The sequence below is a fragment of the Perca flavescens genome, chromosome 4 (assembly GCF_004354835.1).
Source record: "Perca flavescens isolate YP-PL-M2 chromosome 4, PFLA_1.0, whole genome shotgun sequence".
Taxonomy (NCBI): domain Eukaryota; kingdom Metazoa; phylum Chordata; class Actinopteri; order Perciformes; family Percidae; genus Perca; species Perca flavescens.
This window is the reverse complement of record NC_041334.1, coordinates 33,746,587-33,770,653: the sequence shown is the minus strand read 5'-3', so window position 1 is coordinate 33,770,653 and position 24,067 is coordinate 33,746,587. Positions and strand designations below refer to the sequence as shown.

At 41.0% G+C, this 24,067-nt stretch overlaps 1 protein-coding gene across 2 annotated transcripts in view; it reads right to left on the bottom strand.

Moving 5' to 3' along the window:
* Window positions 1–20,535, bottom strand: part of dnah1 (dynein, axonemal, heavy chain 1) — a 34,160-nt gene extending 13,625 nt beyond the window's left edge. The window contains exons 1-56 of one of the 2 annotated variants that reach the window (XM_028574823.1): window positions 20,441–20,535; window positions 19,506–19,685; window positions 19,322–19,403; window positions 19,002–19,176; window positions 18,710–18,860; window positions 18,456–18,588; window positions 18,221–18,367; window positions 17,853–18,108; window positions 17,566–17,723; window positions 17,249–17,460; window positions 16,246–16,544; window positions 15,486–15,636; window positions 15,128–15,321; window positions 14,807–15,032; window positions 14,531–14,650; window positions 14,353–14,435; window positions 14,062–14,203; window positions 13,653–13,808; window positions 13,298–13,496; window positions 12,940–13,193; window positions 12,533–12,745; window positions 12,276–12,440; window positions 12,050–12,171; window positions 11,573–11,678; window positions 11,292–11,471; window positions 11,026–11,166; window positions 10,322–10,485; window positions 10,070–10,183; window positions 9,794–9,982; window positions 9,118–9,223; window positions 8,739–8,852; window positions 8,500–8,649; window positions 8,143–8,229; window positions 7,825–8,011; window positions 7,631–7,722; window positions 7,373–7,527; window positions 7,112–7,289; window positions 6,830–7,024; window positions 6,584–6,703; window positions 5,962–6,120; window positions 5,740–5,841; window positions 5,498–5,638; window positions 5,125–5,285; window positions 4,854–5,011; window positions 4,452–4,625; window positions 4,307–4,336; window positions 3,883–4,061; window positions 3,372–3,602; window positions 2,959–3,155; window positions 2,346–2,481; window positions 1,920–2,128; window positions 1,626–1,797; window positions 905–1,096; window positions 698–808; window positions 371–556; window positions 76–267 (exon numbers count right to left, since the gene is read on the bottom strand). In XM_028574823.1, coding sequence (XP_028430624.1) covers window positions 76–267; window positions 371–556; window positions 698–808; window positions 905–1,096; window positions 1,626–1,797; window positions 1,920–2,128; window positions 2,346–2,481; window positions 2,959–3,155; window positions 3,372–3,602; window positions 3,883–4,061; window positions 4,307–4,336; window positions 4,452–4,625; window positions 4,854–5,011; window positions 5,125–5,285; window positions 5,498–5,638; window positions 5,740–5,841; window positions 5,962–6,120; window positions 6,584–6,703; window positions 6,830–7,024; window positions 7,112–7,289; window positions 7,373–7,527; window positions 7,631–7,722; window positions 7,825–8,011; window positions 8,143–8,229; window positions 8,500–8,649; window positions 8,739–8,852; window positions 9,118–9,223; window positions 9,794–9,982; window positions 10,070–10,183; window positions 10,322–10,485; window positions 11,026–11,166; window positions 11,292–11,471; window positions 11,573–11,678; window positions 12,050–12,171; window positions 12,276–12,440; window positions 12,533–12,745; window positions 12,940–13,193; window positions 13,298–13,496; window positions 13,653–13,808; window positions 14,062–14,203; window positions 14,353–14,435; window positions 14,531–14,650; window positions 14,807–15,032; window positions 15,128–15,321; window positions 15,486–15,636; window positions 16,246–16,544; window positions 17,249–17,460; window positions 17,566–17,723; window positions 17,853–18,108; window positions 18,221–18,367; window positions 18,456–18,588; window positions 18,710–18,860; window positions 19,002–19,176; window positions 19,322–19,403; window positions 19,506–19,682 — 8,823 coding nt within the window. In that variant the 5' untranslated portion in view covers window positions 19,683–19,685; window positions 20,441–20,535. Of the gene's footprint in view, window positions 1–75; window positions 268–370; window positions 557–697; window positions 809–904; window positions 1,097–1,625; window positions 1,798–1,919; window positions 2,129–2,345; window positions 2,482–2,958; window positions 3,156–3,371; window positions 3,603–3,882; window positions 4,062–4,306; window positions 4,337–4,451; window positions 4,626–4,853; window positions 5,012–5,124; window positions 5,286–5,497; window positions 5,639–5,739; window positions 5,842–5,961; window positions 6,121–6,583; window positions 6,704–6,829; window positions 7,025–7,111; window positions 7,290–7,372; window positions 7,528–7,630; window positions 7,723–7,824; window positions 8,012–8,142; window positions 8,230–8,499; window positions 8,650–8,738; window positions 8,853–9,117; window positions 9,224–9,793; window positions 9,983–10,069; window positions 10,184–10,321; window positions 10,486–11,025; window positions 11,167–11,291; window positions 11,472–11,572; window positions 11,679–12,049; window positions 12,172–12,275; window positions 12,441–12,532; window positions 12,746–12,939; window positions 13,194–13,297; window positions 13,497–13,652; window positions 13,809–14,061; window positions 14,204–14,352; window positions 14,436–14,530; window positions 14,651–14,806; window positions 15,033–15,127; window positions 15,322–15,485; window positions 15,637–16,245; window positions 16,545–17,248; window positions 17,461–17,565; window positions 17,724–17,852; window positions 18,109–18,220; window positions 18,368–18,455; window positions 18,589–18,709; window positions 18,861–19,001; window positions 19,177–19,321; window positions 19,404–19,505; window positions 19,686–20,440 lie in introns of those variants that run through there. The other variant, XM_028574824.1, reaches the window with a different exon arrangement.
* Between the last annotated feature and the right edge of the window lie 3,532 nt (window positions 20,536–24,067).

The following is a 24,067-nucleotide window of genomic DNA, read 5'->3' as shown; positions in this document are numbered from 1 at the left end:
TGTTCTGGGGAGACAAGAAAACATATGCTATACATACAATGACATGGCAATTAATCCACTAGATATGAACACTACCTTATCATACTTGAAGAGGCTTTCCAGAAACTTTCCCGGGTCTTGTAGCAGACCTTTACCAGGTTCCCAGTAATCGTCAATCTTGGAGCCAGGCTTCTCTCCAGGTACCCTTTTCGGTTTGATGCCCTTCATAATGCACACCGCCTCAATAACCAGCTTTACCCCCGCGGGAGGTCGCTGCATGGCTCGCACCTATGGAAAAAAAACATTCTGGAGGTTATAGTATACATATAAACTGTGCAGTGCAGTACTAATTAAAGAATATCTTCAACCTATCATCATCAAAATCTTTGACCTCAGTGACATCATTCTTGTTGAGAGACTTGAGGCTGGCAAGGGCAGCATCCAGGGCTGGCAGAGCCTCGTCCAAATCTCTCTGGGCGTCTGCTGCGATGGCTCCTGCAAAACGAGCTTTCTCTGAAGCCTTGGCTTCCTCTGCTTGCACTGACTTCCGGGTCTCTTCTGCAACCACTGTGTCTTTCTGGCAACATAGGTCATAAGTTGGTATGTTTTTTCAAAAACACTGCTGCCCAATATGGGACAAACACTATACAGTAAAAATCATTGGCCCCGATTATTGTTCCACTATTACAGAGTTTTTTTCTATCTTAGTTTTCCTTACTTTGATGGTCTCCATAGTGACTTCAGTGTCCTTAGCGGCCTCCTCCAAAAGAGGTCTCATCGTCTCCAGCTCCTCCAGCATCTTACTCACATCCTCTGCTGTGCTAAGAAGCTAAATGATCACAGAATAGCAGGTAGTCAGATAAGAGTGCTAAATAAACATATGTACATACATTTCTATTTTTGTTTTTCCAGTTCAGTTCTTTGCCTTGTCCAGGCCGGTCTTCATGCGCTGACGAGCACCACACAGCTCTTGCTTTTTGCGTCCAGTGAGATTTGAGAAGATTTTGAGCAGTTCCAGGTAGCTCTTGGGTGTGACATAGTTGTGTCGAGAAAGCTCAGCCAAGTACTGTTCACACATACTGGCTACCATCTGGTGGATCTTCACACACATCAATGTCTGGAGAAGGAAATCAATTAAGGAGAGAGTGTGTTCAATGAAAAGACGTGCTCTGGTTTATTGGCTTTTCTTGGCCGGTGCTAAGCACCGGAGAAAAGCCACGGTGCTGCTGCAATATAGGCTTGGAAGGAACTTGTTTTGGTGGAACATGTGTACGTTTAAAAGTTGTTTTAGTCATGCAACAGAAAACTCAGATTGGACAGATAGTCTAGCTAGCTGTCTGGATTTACCCTGCAGAGATCTGAGAAAAGGTTAATCATAGTCCTCATAAATCGACCGCAGTTTAAAATGCCAACACATAGGAAGCTCAAGGCAACTGATATCTAGCCTAAATGAGTGAAATCTGGCAGATTTTCTGGCAGCAACGGAGGACTCCCGGAAGTGGAACGTCAGGAATATAGACTACAAAAAACCAACATGGGCTCAGCAGATCACACACACGTACGCGCACACACGCGCGCGCACACACACACACACACACACACACACACACACACACACACACACACACACAAAACAGCATCCTCACCAGTCCCCTGATGACTGTGGGGCTGGCTTCTAGCTCAGGCAGCTCATTAAGAAACGATGTGGCCACAGCCTGCAGAGCCTCCTCTGGCCAGGCACTGAACCAGTCTATGGTGCAACATGTCACAAGTGAGGGAAACTGCCTCAGGCGTGCACGAAACACCTCACCAATAGGACTGCAGAGAAATAAATAAAGAGGAAATGTGGTATAGGAAGAACAAAGATGAAGGCCAAATGTATCCACTTCTTTTAATTTGCTTTTGACCAAATGATCGACCAACTTTACCAAATTACTAACCTCATGCAGAGTACAGTGTGGATGTTGCTGCGGACCCTCCTGATGTAAGCAGCCATAAGGTTGGCTTTAGTTGGTTGTTGGCCGAGGTCTTGCACCACTGGCTTCATGGCTGCCTGGATGCGCTCCTGCTCGTCTGAGGCATACAGGTTGGGAACATCCCCAGAGTTCAAAATGTTGTTGATATCCTCTAGGAATGACTCACTCTTAATCTGGGAGATTAACACAAAGGTACTGATGAGTATTTGATGCATTGTGAGAGAGAGATACATTACTTTATGCATTACATACTTAAGATCATTTAGATCTACATGTTGCATTTTGTATTCCTACAACAAAGTTCCACTGTACTAGAACTGTGTATTAGCAACGCTATTGACTACCACACACATGAAGTATACTGCAGCAAAGCATAAGAGAACGCTTTACCTGTGTGTCTACAAAGAGAAAGGTGATCTGCAGGTCCTGAAGGCCGGCCTTCAGCATGATGCTTTTAATATCTTCTCTCCACTCTGTCTGACCGTAGTTCTTAGATAACTCAATCTGGAAACACTCATATTCTGACCTGAATATGGACAAATGCACTATGAGGACTGGGCCACAAAATATTTAAAGGATCATACTGGTGTTCCTGCATGTTTAAGCACATTAACAGTAAATTGCAGAACAGTTTATTTATTTTATTTTATTAACATCACCTGCTTGTACCTGAACTATTATTCAATAATCAATAAACATCGCAAGTTTGGTATAAAACAAAGGCAACTAAATGTTGATTGTTACATACTGTATTACTGTATCTATCTCATGTCTGACATTTTATAGTTTGCTGAAATTAATGGAAAGAGCTGTACATAAAATAGGACATCAATCGTAAAATGTGTATATGCTTTAAAAAAAAGGTCAGCAGTATAGAACACACACAAAACCAGCAGTGTGATCCTTTTAAAAAGCAGGTAATTGGAGAGATTTTTTTTTTCATGTTTCATGACATTGTATTTAGCCTGTTGGCATGGGAGTTGTACAAAGTGTGAGATCTCACATATATGAGGCCAGCTTAGTGAGGGACTGACGCCCGCTCCCACCCACTCCAAGCAACAGGGCATTGCCCAAAGGTTGGCGCAGGATGCGGCCAATACGGCACACATGCTCAATGGCATCCATGAAGAGCACCAGCTTCATCTTGGTGGTATTTATCTGGTTGTAGTCTTCCATGTATTCCTCCATCACTTTCGCCAACTAAATTATATAATATAGAGGTGAAAAAAAAACGTTTAGTGGGTATACAGTCACTCACTTATGCTATAGAATGAAAATAACACATTGACATGAGGAATATAAAAATGAAGCTCCTTCACAAAGTACAATGTTACTACCCATGAGCCAACTGGTCAGCTATTTAACAACAGAAGATTATACAATGAAATATTTCCAACATTAGTTGGCACCACTCACCCGTTCCTTGTCTTCTATGAGTGTGTAGACTTTGCGGTCAGCTCCAGGAATCATGAAATCTCCATACAAAACAGGTTGGCAGGGCACAACCTCTTCAAAGCTGCAGTCAAACTCCTGAATACAGTCCTTCAGGAGCCTGTTGAACCAGTCCCTGTCCTCGGCACACACCAGGCGGTCTTGGAAAATCCGACAGTTTTCGTGATACCACAGCTGCAGCAGCTGCAATTTGTCCTAAAATCACCAAAGTAACACTGATTTTATACTGGCTTCTTTTTAATCGTTCAAAAATTTCTCATTAGTCCAAACTTATATATAATTATTCTAGGGCACCCACACTATTTGTTGGATCCATTGCTAAGGGTGACAAAAGCCATACATCACACTGCTGGTACTAGTTACTTCAAAAGAAAGTACTTAATGGATCAAGTGACTTTACCTAAATGGGTATTCCAACATTTCATAATAGTAATGTGATAATGTAAAACTATTTGATTCTGTTGGATCTAAATACCTCTATCTTTCCAGCCTCAGCCATGAGGATGCCCTGGAAGACTTTGGACAGGTCTCTGATGTTGAAGGTGTAATGGGACTTGGCTGGAGTTGGGAGGAGCTGTGAGGTAATCGTAGAGTAGACTCGGATAGTAGCGTCTACAAGAGACTCATTCAGCGGCTGGATTGCTGGCACAGGTCCTGAAAAAAAATAGCAGGAGAGAAGCGAAACGTTATAACATTTTCTTTTTATCAGAAAACACTTCCACATGCTTTGGTCAACATGTGTTGGCTTGATAGAGCTTACGTGCTTATTTTGTAAATAAAATGACTTAAAATGGCAATTATTCAGATATGTGTTTTGTGTCTTACAGTAAAAAATCAAATTTTACAATTTTACACTATGCACTCTTAATCTACTCCCTTTCTCTGTGTCCCTGACTTACTGCCTGGTTCGTCTTTACTCATATTTCCATCTGAAAGAGAACAAAGATTCAGTTAAAAACTGTTGTTAGTTGTTTGTTTTTTTACAAACTGATGTAATCTCTACCCTGCAACATCTGTTTTGAGAGATTAGCAGACCCGACTCACCCATCCAACTGCCCAGAATGGTGGAGAAAATCTTTTTCTTGCTGGCATCTTCCATTTCAGTGAAGGACAGGAAGTTGAAGTGGCGTGTGAAGCGCTGGGTGATGGGGTTCCGGCCTCCCCCCGGGGGTCCCATGGCACAGGCAAAATTGATGTCCACTATGTTCTTGAATGTCCCTGGGGAGAAAGGACAGGGAAACAAAGAGAAGCTCAATCTAATGAGATGTTTTGCATTTCTGAGCGAAAACAACAAAACCCAAATCTATGCATTATTATTTATATTATTATAACATTTATTATATTAGGCATGAAGAAATACTCTGTGTGACAATAAAGAGCATAAAATATCAAAAGCTTAAAGAAATAAAAGGGTGGGGAAAGCAAAAAGGCCTCCAGGATCCTTACCTATCTGTTTCCTGTCATACCAGCCTCCGTGGTCCATCCACTGCCTCAGCAGTTCAATAGGAGGCTGAGCACCGTAAGTCTCCAACAGGGGCATGTTTAGGTCATCAATAAAGAAGATGAAATACTTTCCCATTGGAGGTCCAAACACACCTTTCCGCCTGACACACAGGCACATACATCATTAAAATGGTGGGTCACAAATACGTATATAGTTCGTCGTATTGTAAATAATGTGTAGTTGGATTGACGATGTAAAGTAGAGCAGGCATACCGTTTGTCTAGTTTACTGTCAATATAATCTTGAGTCTGGTTGGCTGAGGTGCGGGCAGAAAACATGAGGAAGTGTGTGATGTATTCCGCAGACATGTTTTTCAGCAGCTTGTCTGAAATGGTCAAGGTCTTTCCTGTGCCAGTTGGCCCAATACAGAGCACCTTAATCACACACACAGGCAAATATAAATATATTCTATTGGTGCCTTTTCAAGGAAATGAAATCATTTAAAGTATTTATTACAAGGTACTGAATAAGTGCTTCAGGTTAAAAATTCACAGTTGATAAGTGATACCGTTTTTACCTATTTAAAAAAAAACATTTACAGTATTTGTAGACATGTGTGAAGCTCAACTACAATTAAAATACTCACAGGTTTCTTATTGGTCAAAAGCATATCCATGAGGAAAGACATTCTCACTGTGTCAGCAGTCGGAACAATGATGTCAGCATAATTTGTCTCTGGGGTGATTACAACACTCTTTGCATATTTCATCCAGCTGACCCACTGGACCTAGGGTACCGGAAGAAAAAGATGACTGAGTAAAAAGCAAAAATGCATCTTATGGTCTTGGCTGCATGAATAATCTGTATGATTATGCCCAATCTGTTTACTTTTCTTTCCTCATCTTCATCCTCATCCTCAAAGTTACTTATCCCTGCATCATCAAGCCTGTAGTCATACACCATGGCCTCCTCTGGAAAGCATAACTGGATCTGAAGGACAAATACATTTCTGATTATAAAAATATACCTCTTGCAAGAAATATTCCAGCTGTCAATACAAATCACATTAGAACTATTTTGGTATTGGGATGCCAAAGCGGAGATGCTGACCTTTTCCTCTGCCATCTTGTTCTTGAGCCAGGCACTGAAGCGCTTACAGCTGACTGCATCTCCTGTGGCTCCCACACTCCACACCAGAGAGAAAAAGAACCAGGGCTCAATCAGCTCCTTCAGACGCTCCAATTTCTTTTGGGGCGGTGGCTTCACATCCTACAAGACAATAAAGGATTCACATTCACATATACGGTACAGAACAGGGTTTTTCATCAACTTAAAGTTGAACTTCCTGCACATTCATTAACACTGATGTTGTTGTTGTTGTTGTAATGCAGTGAGAATGTAATCAACTGCATGATAGCATGATTGTAGATACATTATTTACTGAAATGTAATAGGTGCAACCCAACACACTCAATCAATGTTTTTCAACAGCAGAGCATCTTCTGTATTGTTTTACCACACTTGCCCATGCAAACATATTGCAGTTTTTAAGATCGCTCAAAACCTTACGTTTTAAAGTATCTTGTACAGCTTTCCTAAAGCACTCAATATTTACCATACAAAGCTTAATCTCTGAAGTGTTCTGAAGGCTTCAAACAGCATATTTGCCAAGAAATCCATGTATATATTCATTTTAATGGGGGTTAATCAAACAGAGAGAAGCTGCACACACCTCTCTGATTTTGAAGGGATTGAAGAAGCAGTCCATAAGTTTAAGCAGACTACAGGTGAGGTTGCTGTCCAGAGATGTGATGACCTCCTTTACTGATGTGCGGACAAATGTAATGGAGTCCTGGGTAAAAGTACAGAAAAAAAATAATAAATAAAAGCAGCAAATTGTTTATATCATCATAGTCTTTCATAATGAAAAGCTTTAAAATTCAGTGCTGGTGTCTCTCAGTTATGTCTCCCCTCCCACCTGCAGGAACCTGGCAAACAGGGAGTTGAGCTGCTCTGTGAACGGTTTCAGGGCTTCGGGGACCTGCTTCAGCCAACACTCTGTAAAAGGGACGAGGCCCAGAATGCTGGGCTCCAGGTAGACCATACCGCAGCGAGACACTGTGGCTGGTGATGCCACCGCCAAGTCTTGCACTTCAAACATCATGGTCATCACCTGCAAGAGGAAAACACAAAACATCTATGCACATGGGACAGAGGAAAACACAGACAAAAAAATGAAGCCCATGAAACTTAATCTTACATCAGTAAGCTTGATGATTTCCCCAGAGCTAAGGCACAGTTTTTTATTGTCATCCAGAACAGTGTTCATGTTCTCAATCCATACAGCATCCACTGGCCCATCAAACATGTACCACTTTTTCTCAAGGTCCATGGATGATGCACCTCCACGGATAACAGATGAGAGGATACCATCTGTCCTATAAGGGGTGGAGAAAAAGTGTGTGTGTGTAGTAGTAGTTTTTTTGTTTGTTCTATAGTTGAGGAACAAAGCATCACTTACCACTCGTGTGTGAGCAAGTCATACTCTCCGTAGAGCTGTCCCATGGTGATAGACTTGGGGTTGAGGACGTATATCTGAACTTCATCATACACACCACCACTCACAGAGGGCTGGCCCTTTAGGGCTGTTATTGCCGCACCTAGTATCTCATAACACTAACACACGCAACCGTCATACTGACATTCAGGATTCTACACTGCAAAACAAGAGAACTGTGAATAAAACCGTAAACAATATCGTGACAGGGAAAAGACTCACCTTGGTTTTACCTGATCCAGAGGGTCCCACCAACATCAGGCCATGTCTCACCACAGTGGTCTCATACAGCTGAATACACTTATTTATATACCCTGCAATCACCACAATAATGTCATCTACTCATCCTAAAAATACAGGTAGCTGGATACCTGCATATCTGAAAACATATTTTCTGTACTTCCAGAAACACTAACCATCCACATCTTTGAGGTTCATCTTGGTGCAGACATTACGCATGGACTCTTCGAGTGTGCCATAGTCGATTGGCTCCTGTTTTGTCTTAGGGAAAAGATCGGACACAATACCGTTGAAGAGCTTCAGGTCGTCTTGTAAAAACTTTGGTACATTGACATCTTGAATGGCTCGCAGACAGATCAACTCCTGGGAGATAGTGAGATTTTAGAAGAATAAGATATTACAAGGGGACAGGTAGTAGTTCCAACTCCATTCAAAATTTGTGTAATTTTTTCTTATACTTTATCCCCACCGTTAACAAAAGAAATATTTCTAACCTCATTCATGTCAGGATGTTCTCTCTTGAGGTTTCCAGCAGCTGAGATCACAGTCTTCACAGCTCTCATACCAAAGTCATAATGATCCTTCATATAAAAAAGAGCAAAAGTCAGCACACCTTCATATCTTTGTTATTCTTAAATGCATACACACATCCATTAACTATGCAACTACCAGTATGTTTCATATTCCAATATTTTATAGTCCAATGCTGTAAAATTAAAAGGTTAAAAAAAAATAATGTCTGTCGCAGTATATGCTGCCACTTCAATTTCACATACAACCACTTTCCTGTGCAAATAGCATATTTTCTTGGTAGACGGAAATGTCTGATCTCCTCTGAATCCATACATTACCTGAGCGCTCAGCTGTTCAGAGGAGAGCTTGAAAGTGGTGGTGATCTTCAACGAAAGGACTTTGGCATCACTGAAGCCAAACGAGTACAAGGAGATCTCAGCTATCATGGCATAGTTAGGTACCATCATGGCCACAGGACGAAACAGTGCCTGTAGAAGACGTATAATTTCATTTGTTGAACTTCATCTGCTTATACACAGTGTTTGCAGTCATTCAAAATGAAATCATCATTTCAAACCTTGAGGTTGTCAGGCAGTTCAGTGCGTCCAGCGTACCCAGGATTCATAGTGATGAATACAGCACAAGAAGGGACAAGAGGGATCTCCGTCCCCTCAAACATAAACCGCTCTGCCTAAAAACACAACATACACACAATTATCTTAGAGATACATAGACTGCTTCTTTATGTGCAGAATGCAATGGGGGTAAAAAATAATCAAATTCTTTACTTGGATAAAAACCATATATACACTTTGAAACTTCATATTAGGAAAGTACTCAATTAAAAGTAATTACAGAAGAAATAAATGCAGAAGAAATAAAAGTACAAGATATTCACACAAAATGGTACCCTGGTCAAGTACTCTGTGGTGATTTCTAGTGAATCAACCTCTCACCCTTTGCTGCTGGGCCTTTTGTATGGTGGTGATCTGTTGTGCCACCACAGACAGCACTTCCACATCAATACGATTAAACTCATCAAAGCATGCCCAGGCCCCAGAGCTGCAAAAAAGGTAGACAGACATAAATGCAACATGAATGTGATTGATGTAAGATTTGTGATGTATAACAGCAAAACTGACATTCTATCATACTTTAGTAACTAGGGGTGGGAGAAAAAGTCAATTCACATATGTAACGTAATTTTTTTTGTGACGATTTTTAAAATGCTTAACAATAATGAATATTTTCTGTTTATTTCGTACACTGACAGCGACTACATCATATCCGTTCCCAGCAAAACAGAGCAAAAGCAGAACATGCAGAAAATCCATGTTATGTACTTCTTCACAAATTAAAATTATATCAGACTGACTGACTGACATGTGACGTGCATTCTTTAAAAAAGTATTTTTTGAAATTTAGAAATTTCTTATGATATATTGTCTCTAGAGGTGTATTATTCAACTTTTGTTTTTGTTAAAGAAGAAAAATAAAATTGCAATACTCAATACTATCGAATCGCAATAAATGAAAATCGCAATACAAATCAAATCGGCACCCATGTATCATGAAAGAATGGAATCGGGACAAAAGCATATCGTCCCAGCACTATTACTAACTGCCACTCACCTGGCCAGTCCTTTAAGAAACTTGCCCATAGCAATGAAGTCAAGCTGATCAGAGCAGTTGAAAACAACTGTTTGGATAGCCAGGGCCTTTCCCAGATCTTTAGTGGTTTCTGTCTTTCCTGTCCCTGCTGGACCTGCAGGAGCCCCTCCAAACTTCAGGTGTAGAGCTCCTGTCAGGGTCAGGTAGCATCTGAAAGAGGCAGGAAGTTGTGTATTAAAAAGAGTATATATGGTATTCAGGAAAAAAAGAGTAGACAACATTAGACTTAACAACTACCTGTCAGTGAGCTGGGTAATGACCAGACGTCCGGAGTTACCAAGGTACTCATATCCATACAAAAACTCTGCATTCACTGCACGGATGTACAAGTCATCCTTGGCCCAGTAATATCTACAATCAGTATCAGATCAGTATCAATATTGTGCAGCCACAGTATTGCAGAATGATAGTATACAGTGAACTCCAACATCAGGACTGACCAAACTAAAAAGCAAAAGAAAATACAAAACAACAAAACAAACAGATAACCTGAGCTGGCTGATCCACTCAAAGGCATTGACGCTTGAGACCTCCTGTTCCACCAGTTTGGCTATAACATCCTTAGCATGGACTTCTATGACGATGAGGGCAGACAGCACAGCTCGTTGCATCCTAGACAGACGTCCTCTCACCAGCTGCACCAAGTCACTCAGCTTCAGAAACAAAAGGGAAAATCTTATGAATGTCAGTATACAGTACACTGTATTGTGCACAATGTACAGTGTAAATGTGAGCAATAAATAGCATGTGTATTTTTTCACAAATTGGGCAGGGTTTTCCCTATCATTATAAGGCTTAGGTGCAGCACCTGAGCCGTTTTGGGCAGCAACAAAGTCAAATTAATGTAAAATCATCAAAACAACATAAATAACTTTTCTCAGATCTAATGATTGTAGTTGGTCCCTAGTCGACTTTTTTTAGCAAGTTTTATCTTTAAGCTTTATGAGTGTTATTCATTTATTATCTGCGCTAGCGTTTCAAACGTTTTAGACACATATATAGTAATGTAATATAAATATAATAATTAAAAATAATATTTTTTATTGAAAAATGTCACATTTTCTTAAAGGACCCCTAAACCCCCCGCCAATTATGTGCACCTAAATCTTCCCCCAACCTAGGGAAAACACTGTTAGGGATATTTAAAGATTTATTTAGTTGGAATATGTGCCAGTCTAATACCAAGTCATCACCTGTTTCTGTAGTTGGGGATAAAGGCGACTGGCCAAGTCTCCCTGCTCCAAAGCCTCAGACACCTCAGCAGTCCAGAAGACCTGACAGCCAGCTATAACCACCTGACCAGGCCACGATAACACCCACTCTGCACGAGGTTGCTGAGGGGTCGGAAGTGCATACACAGGTGATACAAAAACTGGACAATTAAAATATACCTAGAAATTGTATGAAAACGCAATACAAGTTTAGGAAACACATCAAAATGAGAGTCATGATTGCAGACCTCAGGGTAGACTTTAAGTGAGCGGTCAATGTTATCCCTCAACGTGGCCTTCATAGATTTCTCGACTTCCCTGAGCCAGTTCTCCACATTTCCAGTAGGCCACACTGGCAGGTACAGCTTCACCTCCTCCCCTTCTCCAGAATACATATGCGTGATCTCTAGATCTGACTGGAATTGAAGCTGAGAACCAACAGAAATCTCAATCGTATGTGGTGTGCATGTTATATATTCAGTAATATATGAGCGGAGTAATTGAAAAGAAACAACCAGCCAGAACAAACCTGTGCAATGTTCTCAAAGCATTTGCGCAAGTGTGGTTGTACTGCAGTAGGATCTTTAGTCTGGGACAGAATCTCCAGGAGTTCATCATCTGACAGGAAGTAAAACCTACGAACAAATATTCACAAACAAATAATTTAAGTCTGTGTAATCAACAGTGTGCCATAATTTAGCATGGAAACTCATTTCAACTCACATATCATTCACATGCATATCATTGCTGAATCAAGTAGCCTTTACTTTTTAAAGATATTTGATCGATTTCCTTTTGGTCTCATAGCTACCCTCATTTTAAACAATCAAAGCAACAGTTTTTTGGCCACTCACTGTTGGTGAGGTTGAGGTATCGTATTAAAAAGTGACATCAATGCATGTCCTCTCCAGGAAAGGGAATGTGTAATTATCATCATAGATCTGTTATGATCACCATCAGAAATTGAAAGCCAGGGGATTTCCATGTCACCTTCATTGAAGCTTACCTGGGGAAGGAGCTTCGTTTTGTCTCCAAGTATTCAGTAAGTCCCTTCTGCACCTGTTCCAACAGTGTGTTGCACTGTTTCAGCTTGTCCAATAGACGAGCATCTGGACACAGCTCAATCACCTACAACAAACAAAGTAAGCATCATTATTATCAAGCCCTGTGTTTATCTCTGTATAAAAACAAAACCTTTGTCCATTAATATTAAGTGTTGTGGAAGCTCTCACCGTTGGATTAATAAAAGCACTTTTCATGACTCTCCTCCATGTTTGATCCATTTGCTGGTACCTTTTTCCTTCCACAGGCAGCTGCTGAATGATATCATCAGAGCTGAAGATAGGCTCCAAGTAAAGCCAGGAGCGCTGGCACGTCAGCCACTCATCCAGCACATCCTGCAAGCACCAGAAGAGGGCAGACACTGCATCATAATGATACAAGACACAAGACCTTAAGTGTGTGCGTGTGTGCGTATGTGCGTGTGTACTTGAGTCATTCTCAGCTTGCTCTCCCAGGTGTTGATACGGGCCTCAAAGGTTTTTTTAAAGGGAGAGAAGGACATGCCCTGCGTCATGACAATGTGGTCATCCAGCAACTGCGACGCTTCATCTGGGCTCTTCAAGATGTAGGTGCCTGTCTCTTTGTGGGGCAACACATCAAAGACTACTGTTGACCACTCATTTTCCATCTTTTCCAGGGCCTGAGTGAGAGGGTTTGGAAAAAAAGTATCAGCCACCAATTATACACACCAAATATTATTTTACACTCAAGTGCTCCTACTGTGAAAATTGCATTTAAACCTAAAAAATTTTGTTCATGCAGGGAATAAAATAAGCTGCCCAAATTATGTCCAAACTTTGCTATATTTAGAATATGACTCCCGTTCAAAGGTACCTGTTCAATGGTGTACTCTTTCCCAGCAACCTCAGCCACATGAGCTATGTCATCCACGTAGTTCTGTAGGCCAAGCTCCAGGCAGCGGGAGAAGGTCAGGTTGGCTTTAGGCATGACTTTCATCTCAATGCGTTCTGAAAGCATCTCCCAGTGGCGGTTCCTCATCCCCGGGTTCCTCAGGCCCTGAATCAGAGGAATGTAAGGACTGAAGTCCTCAATCTTGTTGCGTATTACAGATGCCACCAACTGGCAGTCTAGTGCCGTGTAAGACAAAGAAAGCAGGCCAAGAAAAGAACACGTCAGACGTATTAACAATCACGATTTGTCAAGTTTGAATGGTGATAGATGTGTCACCTACCTGGAATGTCCTTGAACTGCTTAATACATTTGTGCATGGTCTTGTGGGCATCTGTAACATTGCGCTCAAGCTGCTCAGGGTCTATGGAAGACAGTGGGTCATTGAGCCAGCTCTCATGCCAACGTAGCCAATCAGAGGTGGTGGTCCATAGGTCTTTGAAAGGCAGGAAGTCCTTTACCAGCTTCTGCAGCCGATCATACTGTAACACACATTGAGATTTCATTGTCAGAAAAAAGCATGACAAATGTATATTCTTTCCCAGTTTGTTTAACAGTTCAAAACAAGAGGAAATATTCTGGCATCTGGAAAGACTAAACGTATCTAGACATAATTTAATGGATCCTCTTTCACTTACATTAGTGACAGGAACACCAAAAAGACGTTCTCTGGTGTTGTAGGTTTGAGCCATTGTCTGACAGTCCTTAAGTTGCTTGCTTATACGCCTGACCTCGTTAACCACTTCATGGGCATGATCAATGTCTGCATGAGCCGCAAACCCAGCAACCAGCATCTATAAACACAGTTGTGGTGATTTATAAAGAAATAACATCAAGTATCTTGCGGAACTAACATTTCTAACATTGAAACATAATAGGTTAAGCTCTGAATAGAGTGGATGGATGGAGATTGTTGACGGAGGAACGATCACAAGAAGAATTCTGAAAAAATACAAATCATAAAGGGGGTCTACTATCAGATGCAGCCAAATGAGGCTGTGAGTTCAGTTGCTGTTGAACAAAAAACAACTAGTTGACTCAGCTGACCTGCAAAGAGTCTAGGTGCTCTTCAAAGTTGTTCTGGTCGACCAGTTGGATCTTATGGAAGCGCTCCTCATCCTCCACACTCTGGACGGCTAGTGCTTCGATCTGGCCGATTATCTTTTGAGGCCACCGAATAGCTGTCCACCTGCAGAGATACGTAACTACAGCAATCACTCTTAACTCCTCAGGTCCCTCTATTCACTCTAACCACTATGAAGCCATCAAATCACTCTTAATCCCACATTAGAAAATGCAGACTTTTTCAAAACATTAGCATGGTGATTTTACACTTACTTTTTTTTAACATCCTCATCTGAAAGACAGTAGTAAAGTTCGTCTAATAGCTCATAGTCTGACAGGGTCTTGCCAATAAGATCCTGTTGTGGACAGATTGAAAAAAAGTTTCAGATTTATTGACAAAGTAACCCTTCATATGACACTTAACAGAAATAGCCAGTCCACACATGTGCACCTTGTAACTCTTGAGCTGTTCTGGGATTTGCTTCGCCAAGTCCCTCTTTTCAGCCAGTTCCTCAATGCTGTTGGGCTTCTCACGTAGCTTTCTACTTATTGTGTTGCACTCTTCACATGCCTACACACACATACAAGTTAAACAACTTTTAATCAAAGTTAAGGTAGGAAAAGGTCACTTTCAAACTGAAGTAAATGTAGGTCCTGTATAAAAGAAAACACCCATACAGTATATACTGTGTAAAGTGTTTTTCTAGCCTCTAAACAAATGACTTACATTGTCAACCTGCTTGCGTAGCTTCAGAACAATGTGGTCCAGCATTACACTGGCTAAAGCCTTTTTTTTGTTAGAGAGAGCCTGACGTACCACCTCTACACGGACAAAAAATGGACCAATGACAATGGAGGTGGGCAGAGAGTGCTCGAGCCTTTCCTTGTCTTTAAGATGTTGTTCCACCTCTTTCTTCACTTCTTGGGATGTCTGTTCTGCATGCATATGAGATCTGGCAGAGAAGATTTAAAAAGACAAATTAATGAGGAAAGCATGCACCTTAAACCTTGTGGGAGAAATTGCATACTTAACTTTGAACAAACTTACTTGAGAAGGGTTTCTATGTCCAAGTTGTGTAACTCTAAGTATTTCTCATATTCAGCAGCATAAGCCCTGAGTGGTATGGCTGCTTGTATCAGAGCATTGCGGACCTTGCCTCTCAGCTCAGTTACTTTTGGTTCAAACAAATTCACTGACTCGAGCAACGGATCGCCACCGATGAACAAATTCTTCATCACAAACTGGCATGGACAAGAGAGGAATCGTTAAATCACTGTTCCATAGAGTATATTTGTCATTGTCATCATCAATGATAAAGGAACCTATCATGGAACAAGGTTTACATCGCATTTCCAATTTTTAAGTCAATGCTCAGTGATTCAGGTGATTACAGATTTTATTTTACCTTATCAAGCTGTGGTACATTGTAAGTGGCCAGAACGGCGTTATCAAACAGGTTAACGATAGATGTCTCAAAGTTCTCCAATGGAGTGCTGTAATGAACCCCAGTCTGATCCAGAACCAAGTCCACCAGGAACAGAGGGTTCTTTTTTGGCCTAGTTATAAAGAATGGAGTAATATTACCAACACAAAACTAAATATTTAGCAATATTTACACTCACCAGGGTTCAACGTTAAGGTTTTCGTTCACTTGTCCGGTTGGGCAGGTGACTTTTTTTTTTTTTTACGCCCAAAGTCCATTTTTACTGGCCACTATACACTATATATTGTTTTTTCAGAAAAAAACGTTGAAAAAAGCATCAAATGTCAAAAGAATTTCAAAAAAAAGTAAAAAACGGCAAGCACCAACTCGATTTTTGATTGGCCAACGGCACATTAAAATCAAATCATTCAACAGGCATTTTGCTGATGAGGGCAAGAGAACAATAACGTCATTTATGATACCTTGATGCCCGAATGGGCAAGTGGGTTGTTATATTTACTTGCCCGACGTGGCTTTTTACTTGCCCCGGGCCATCGAGCAACCTTTATTGTTAAACCCTTCTCACAATCAAACACTCCTTAAAACTGAACTGACTATGTAACTGACAAGATATAGGAACAGCATAAGAAAATGTGGATGGATATGAACACAAAAGTGTATGAGGAAGATGTTTATATACATGTAAATATGTGCCCATGTGTGCAAGTGAATGCAATCCTACTTGTAAGGGCTAGTGATAAGGTCATCCCCCCAGGCCAGGTCAGGAGGACATGTCAGCACACTGTGGCAAGAGTTTAAGATCAGCTGAGTCAGGCCGACCAGCGAATCCTGCACAAGGAAGCGCAAAGAGTCTTGCAAGTTAAAGCGCACCACAGCCATCAGTTTGTAAAGCTTGGACATCCTGTATATCTCCCAGCGAGATTCGTCTACGTTGTACGAGCCCTGGCCAATATTCCTCAGATTGGCACGGATGCTGTTGCTCAGTGTGACCATCCATGCCTCTCTAAGAAACAAGCTTATCTGAAGAAAGAGAAAAATATTTTATGCTTTTTTTATTCATTTGAAATTCAGATGTCTTCTTCATCTGCAAGAGTTTTCTTTCTGATTATCACAGTTACATCAACAGCAGAAATGTATCCATGGTTACATTTTTAATGAAAGGGACTTGTACATGCCTTTTTTTTTTTTTACCAGTACCATAGTAGTTTAACCCTTGTGCTGTCCTTGGGTCGAATTTGACATGTTTCTCATATCAGAAATATGGGTTTCTTTCAATCAAATTGCCCAAAAATAAATTGGATGCACGGATGTACATTGTATTGTATTGTGTGGAAGCCATACAACATTCTTCGCAGGTAAAATTAATGATTCCTTCCATTGAATTTTGGGTGTTTTATTCAATGTTATAGCATTTGAACTAACTAAACTAACTAAACTTTGACATATACTGTGATTGACCCGGAAGGACAGCAAGTTCATGGTCGACGGGAAGACAAGCACAAGAGTTAAAATAAAAGAAGAGTTGTTGCTGTTAATCTTTTACAAACGGTTTGACCACAAATGGGTGAAAAATGCCCTGGCGACCCATTGTCTTAGCCTGAGTAGTGCTTAAATCCGCAGTGACGACCAGACAATCAAATAATGCATTTAAATTCTTATTTAAAAGAAATGAAAGCTACTTTGAAGTTAAAGCCCAGTATCTGCAGAATGAAAAGCTGCAATACCTGAGTATGCATTTGGGACTGGATGACTTCAAACTCGTCCAGTCGCAGTGCTTTGATTGAGGTGACATTGAAAAGCCTCATGGTTGCTACTTTGTTGCTCTCAGACAATATTTCAGATAATGCACGGATCACCTCTGGCTTTGTTAGCAGGGAACGGAAGACAAACGCAGCTTGGGTCTTCTTATAGGCAAATGGAGGAACTGGAACGCACCCTGTACATAGATGAAACAATCTAGTTCTTAATTCTGGGGGGTAATACATTCATTAATTTTGACCCCACTGACTCAAACAAATGTATACAAGGCTAACAGTCTTACCTTTTTGTGGTACATACTCAGGATCCTTCTGTGGCAGGGTGATGTGTGAAAACTCCTCTGGGTGGCTCCTCACTACTTTGTCAAAGCTCATGCGGTTCATTGTACACTCAAATTCCAGATTGACCTCCTTCTCCAGATCCTCTATACACTTTTCCAGACTGCACACATAATATTCCCTTTATTCTCCCTATTAGTTAGTTAACATTTCAACTCAGAGGGGTCTATTATAAAACAGACACTGAACAAGGAGACAGTGACAGCAGTAATATGACACTGACATTACTCACATTTTCAGCCTGAGTCCAGGGGCTGAAAGGGTGCGTCTTTTGATACGCTGGAAACTGGTGGTATCAAGAGCTGGTGTTCCCCTCCAGATGGGCATGCAGTCCACAGACAAGTGGTAGAGAAGCAGAGCTTCTGTGTTCTCCCTCCACCGCAGGGCAAACTGGATCCGTTCGACAAAGACTCGTGGGTCCTCAGCATTAAATACCAATCTGATCCTGGGTACCCAGAACTTAGTGCCTGCTTCCATGATATTTACTCCTATGAAAATGAAGTAGATGGAAGGCATGCATGGATGGCGAACAAGACAAACAGAGCCAAAAGGAAATTAGGAGACAATATTGAGTTACTATAGTGAAAAGTAAAAACCAACCAGTAGATTTGCTCCTTTTGGGTTCCTCATTTGTCAATTGACTGTTTTGGTGAACTTTCTGTACCAGGTACTGGCATTTCTTCTTACTATAGTCAAGAACCCCAACTAAATGCCAGCTGTACTCCTGGGAGGAGCTTTCTGGGTCCTCTTCAAAGAGAGAGAAGAGAGTAATCATTAAAGAAGAGAAAATAATGTATATCTCTGTTTACACTGTATATTTCTGAGGACATTTTACCAGAAGGAATCTTTTCATCTGTAGGCAGCAGGGCTTTTGCAGGAATAGGTTTTCGATAAGGTAATTGTTCAGCATCGCCCAGGGCAAGCCAGTCTTCTGGAGTCCGACAGTCATACTCCTCATTGTCAAATACCTAAAGGAGAAACATGGGGAAGATGAGTGTATGGTTGTGCTGTGCCCCAAAATAAGGAATGTAAACAGTAATTGGTTACGCAAATGCATAGCAGAATAAATTGCAGCAGTAACAGACTCACCTCCAGGGGGAGGTAGGGTGATACAGGATTGTCGGTCATAGTTGCATGCTCATCACTACTGCTCTGATGTCTTGGCATTAGAATATTGGAGTATATGCCTTTTTCTGCCAGGAGCTGTTCAACATCTAACTTCAAATATTCCCTTCGACGTCTATGAGAAAACAATATAAAACTTAAAAATTTGTCTTAACAACAGGCAGTTAAAATAAACCAATTCATGGACCCCACTAAACCAGCTAATGTACAACCATACATGGTTCAATCATACATGGTGCAAACAAACACTACATACCTCTCTACCTCTAACTTGTGAGGGATCTGGCCAGGAACAGTTTGGTAGGGTATCTGGACCTTGGGTGCATCTCCACCCTTGCAGAAGTAAGAAGTCTGTGATTGCTGTGATGTAGGTCCATGGTTATCCTTTTCAACAATCTTGCACTGGTCAGTTGGAATTTTGAAGGTTGTAACTAATGAAAACAGTGCAGAGGGATAATGATTTTACACACAGCATACAAAATGTATTTTATAGAAGCATACTATGCTTCTCTTATAAATACATAGCTGGCATATCAGCAATAATTATTCAAAATGTCATATAATACAGTATCTCACCTTTTGTTGTTTTGAGAGCACTGAACTCAAAGCTGGATTGGCCCTGTGACCTCTGCTGGATCTCAGGTCCCGCTGTACAAGACTAATCAATAAAGAGTTAGTCTTGGTTTTGGTCAGAGCAAAATGGCCTTCACAATGAAATGTCTATCAGAATTTGAAGAGGCATAAGCTATTGTGCTTTTACCTGGAACTTGAATGTAGTGATGATATCTGAGTAGATGCCTTTCTGTTCATTCACAGAAAATTTTCTGATTGGAGGGAGTTTGCACCTGTGACTGAGAGCTGGAGGCTTGGGCTCTGGAGGTTTGCCGGGGGGATGAGGCACCAGGACACCGAAACCAGGCAAATATTTCCTTTCCATCCTCTAGCAGAATAAAATAATTTATGTGCAAACAATTAAGCTTGGATTTAATCCCGTTAGCTTCTTCTAAAATATTCTGGACTGTATTGCCTCAACATGCTTAGTATATGATTGAAACTGGGAACATTATATTCAGGGTTCCACACCTGCTGAAACATTAAATGTAAGGACTTTCCATGCCCAAATTCCTCAAATTCTATTTAATTTATATTCTTGCAAAACTATAAAAATTCAAGCACTTTCAATGATTTTTCTAGAACCTTTAAAGACTTGTTTTCCCCCACAAATTCACCAATTTTCAAGAATGTCAAGGATCCGTAGGAAGCATGTAACGTTATGTTTCTGCCCTAGGAGCACCTCACGTAACGTAAGTTACCTAGCTATATTTTGAAAAGGAGAATGGAAAATGAACATCCACCGGCGAAAGGCTTTTGCGGTAGCCTTAACAATAGGACAGTTTGTCCGCGTAACGTTACGTTTTAACCGGTTTAACCGACGGCTGCTGCTAACTAACTAGCTAGCTAACTAGCTAACTAACGAAGCTGCATTCCAAAATACAAGCTATAAATCCGTAGCTACCTAACGTGTAGTGTTTAGCGCTAACAACAGTTACGCAACGTTCAGCTACGAGCGTTTGCGTTAGGCAAATCACGTCTGGATGGGTCCCCACGAAATTAACAAGTAACGTTAGGACACGGGACGTTTGCTAATTTAAATAATGTAAACGACAAAAAACAAGAATTTTAACATAACGTTACCTTATTTTAAATTAAATTGCAAGCTCTGATGCTCCTTTTAAGTATTCTCAGCATAGATAAAATATTGGCGAGCTGAACTTTCGAAATCTCAGTTGACTACTATGTTGGACGCGGCAACGGTTGTCATAGAGACGAAGACGCGTTACTCCCTACTCAACTGCACGAACATAGAAATACAGTCTTAACGAAGTGTGTTTACATTGTAGTATTTTTACTTTTGCTGAAATAAAATATCTGAATACTTCTCTCATCACTGGTAAGGGAAAAAAAAACATTGAAGTATAAGAGAGCCATACAGGATGAAATAAGTGAATAAAGACAAAGAAAAGTAGTCCAGATAATAAGTAATTAAAATGTATGAGTAAAATTGTGAGCCTGTCCCTTGTAGAAACTGATAGTTTACTCTGGAGCAATAGATTTGTATTGAGTAAGATCATTTCTGATTCAAACCAGTCCCAAATCCTAGTTGTCCTCTAATTTAATCAGCTAAATAATAAAAGCAGTTTGAATCTGGAAGCAGAAGACAAGTCGTAGTTGGAAAGAAAAAAATATGTATTTATAATTTCTTGATATAATGTACATCTTAGACAGTTTGAGCCTCTGGGATATTGGTACTCAAAACTGTGAGTAACCACCACATACATTTCACATGACAACTGTTCTCCACAGGTAAGCAGGACACTCACGTCCCATTCTGTTCCTGGTGAAGATAGTGAAGGTAATGGCAGTAATAAACTAATGGAATTTGATTGGAATGCACACTTGCGCAAATTTCCAATCTTTTCCTTTCAAACTGATGACAGCTTGAATTGTGTCCTCAAGGGGGAAAACCCCAATGACCCGTACGATCCCCACACTCCTGGGTCACAAGGGCATCATAACCTTGTCTGTTTCCCATAGCAGTTCACAGGCATCATGCACTGCGGCCCCTACTCCTGCCCCTGGCCTCTTTAGTTGAAATTCATCAGAGCAGCCTGAGATTGGGCAGCCAAGCACAAATGAATAGTCTCATGTGTCTAAACCCTCACGTGTCACTTGCGAAGGACCTGCTGCCACGCAGATAGGGATAAATAAGGTAGAGCGGGGAGAGGAGAGTCACTGAAGAGTTATAGTGTGGCTAAGGAGTCAGAGGTGACCTACATCACTGTACTAAGCTCTGTGAGAAGATCATGATCACAAATCTTTACAGTGGAAACAAAGAACAAAGGTGAAATAGGCTGACTTGATGTGGATCCTATGGATACTGGAATTCTGTGCCACAGTCATTACCCAGCATAGGCCTGTTGAAATGTTTAGTAAGAGGAAATGTTTAGCAAAAGACCTTCCACTTCATTGGCTTCTTCTCAATAGAGCTCAGTCTCAAAGCAATGACCTCACCCAATGAGGAAGCCTAAACCAAATTAAAGACTTCCCCAAGGGTCTAAATAACCCACATCTAACAATGACATTATCATATCAGAGTGGCCTCAGCACTCAAAGCATCCTGACCACAGCAATTTATTAATCATTAGCACATGCCTAACGGTATTGATTAAATCCAGCCAGAGAGGTTCCAAAGAAAACCTCACGAGAACCACAAGTCTCTGATGAGGTGGTGGTCCTCAAAACATAGTCGCCTACCAATGTTTGGTTGGCAATACTGTAGCCATCTCTGGAGCCAGGAGCCCACCATGGTGATGGGACTTGATTGGACAGATGTGGCCAGCAGCTCTGGGTGAGTGGAACTGATTAAATCCTAACAAGCTTTGTTACAGCTTTGATCCGCCCTGTACTTGCCATTTTCTCACTTATTGTTAACAGTCCAGCAGCAGATATATGCTGACATGAACGATCTGGCTCAACATCAACCAATGAAGAACATCAATATTAGTCACTTACATAATCACCCAGATGTATTATCCATTGCCCCCCCCTCCCATCTCTCTCTCTCTCTCACTCCCTAAAATCCTCATATTATTCATCCATTTCTTATCCTCCCTCTCTCCTGCTTTCACAGTATTGGGATGTTGTGAGGGTCATGGCTCTGTGAATATAACTCCCATTTTACGCTAATGACATCAGCATGTGCCGCTTACTTTAGCTCCTCCTGAGGGCCAGATGTTGGCTGATGGGATCAAACACTGGCTATCCCCCTGTTACTGTCACATTGTTGGGGAAGCCAGCAGGGTTTAGAAGTTGCACATATTCCCACATACTTTCTGCAGAAACCCACAATCTAACCACAAATGCCACCCCTTAGGTTGCAGTGTGATTTTATTTTTGCACACAGCAATGGAAACATACAAAGGCATGCTGTAGTTTCCAGTAAAGTCTCATTAAACCTTCTTTAGAATAGACATACTTTTTGTTATGTTTTAAGCAAACATCAAAAATGTGAAAAACATGCATTTTCAAAGCACTTTTTCCTCTTTTAAAGGGCATCTGACCTGAGTGATAACACCACTGTGGTCTATGAATGTCACTGGTGTCAGTTCATAGATAAAACAGAACCACCATGAGGGCAGCAATTGTCACATTAACATCACAGTGTTTTGTGGCGGTGCATTTTACAAGAGTAAAGCTGATACCAGCAACATACATAAAAGGCTGCCTTCATGCAGATTTGGTTTTTGACTTCGCCCAGTCATATGAGGTACTGTTGTTTAACGGTGACCCTTGTGCTAGGCTATACATTGAAGTTTCTGTCATGGTTTAGATGACTCACAGGTGTACTCTTGGCATGCCAATAAAGACTTGTTTAATGAGCTGAGAAGGGCCCCAAAGGAGCAACGTATCCAGACATGAGAGACAGACTGGAACCCCCAGGACCTCAAACAGCTGCATTTGATTTTTCCTCTCATTTGCTACATTTGTTAATGTGACTTTTAGGATCAGAACCATAGTCAAACAACATGGGTCATAGAAATATTCAACCGAATCTCAGTGATGTAAAACTAAATAACTAAAGTTGTTTGTGTGTAGTTATGTGAGCATAAACATTATGCTTGTGGCTCCCTGCATCTAACTGATGTTGAACTCCAATGAGTTTCCAGTATATAACCCAGCCTCATTGTGCTGACCTCTGACCCCCAGCACTTGGTAGTTGGTAGTTAGATTTGTTCTGCTAGTTTACCCCTGTGCTAGTCTGGATGGACGACAGTTCATTTACCGGATAATTCCAGCGCCACCGGAAGTTCTGCAGGATGTCCCTCACTTTCCGCTTTCTTTGTGTTAACTTTAAACTCCGGTCACATCGAGGAACATTAACCGAAACCTGTGAGCAATGTTACACGCTGCAAATGGCAAGTTTTGAAGAAAATTTGGATTGTGCAACAAGACAGTCCTGCTTGGTTCGTTCAGGGAATGATTATAAAGATTTACAAAGAATATGTTTATGGAATTTACTCTCTAAATGGGACCTTTTGGGACCTATTGGTGGGAACTTGCTATGGACAAAACACATAACAGCGATAAACTGGTAAGAGCAAATTACATTTTTTTTAAAAGAACATTTTTTGGACTTTTCCACCTTTATTTGATAGGACAGCTAGGTGAGAAAGGGGAAAGACATGCAGGAAATTTTCACAGGTCAGATTGGAACCCTGGACCTCTGCGTCAAGGCATAAACCTCTCCGCATATGTGCACCT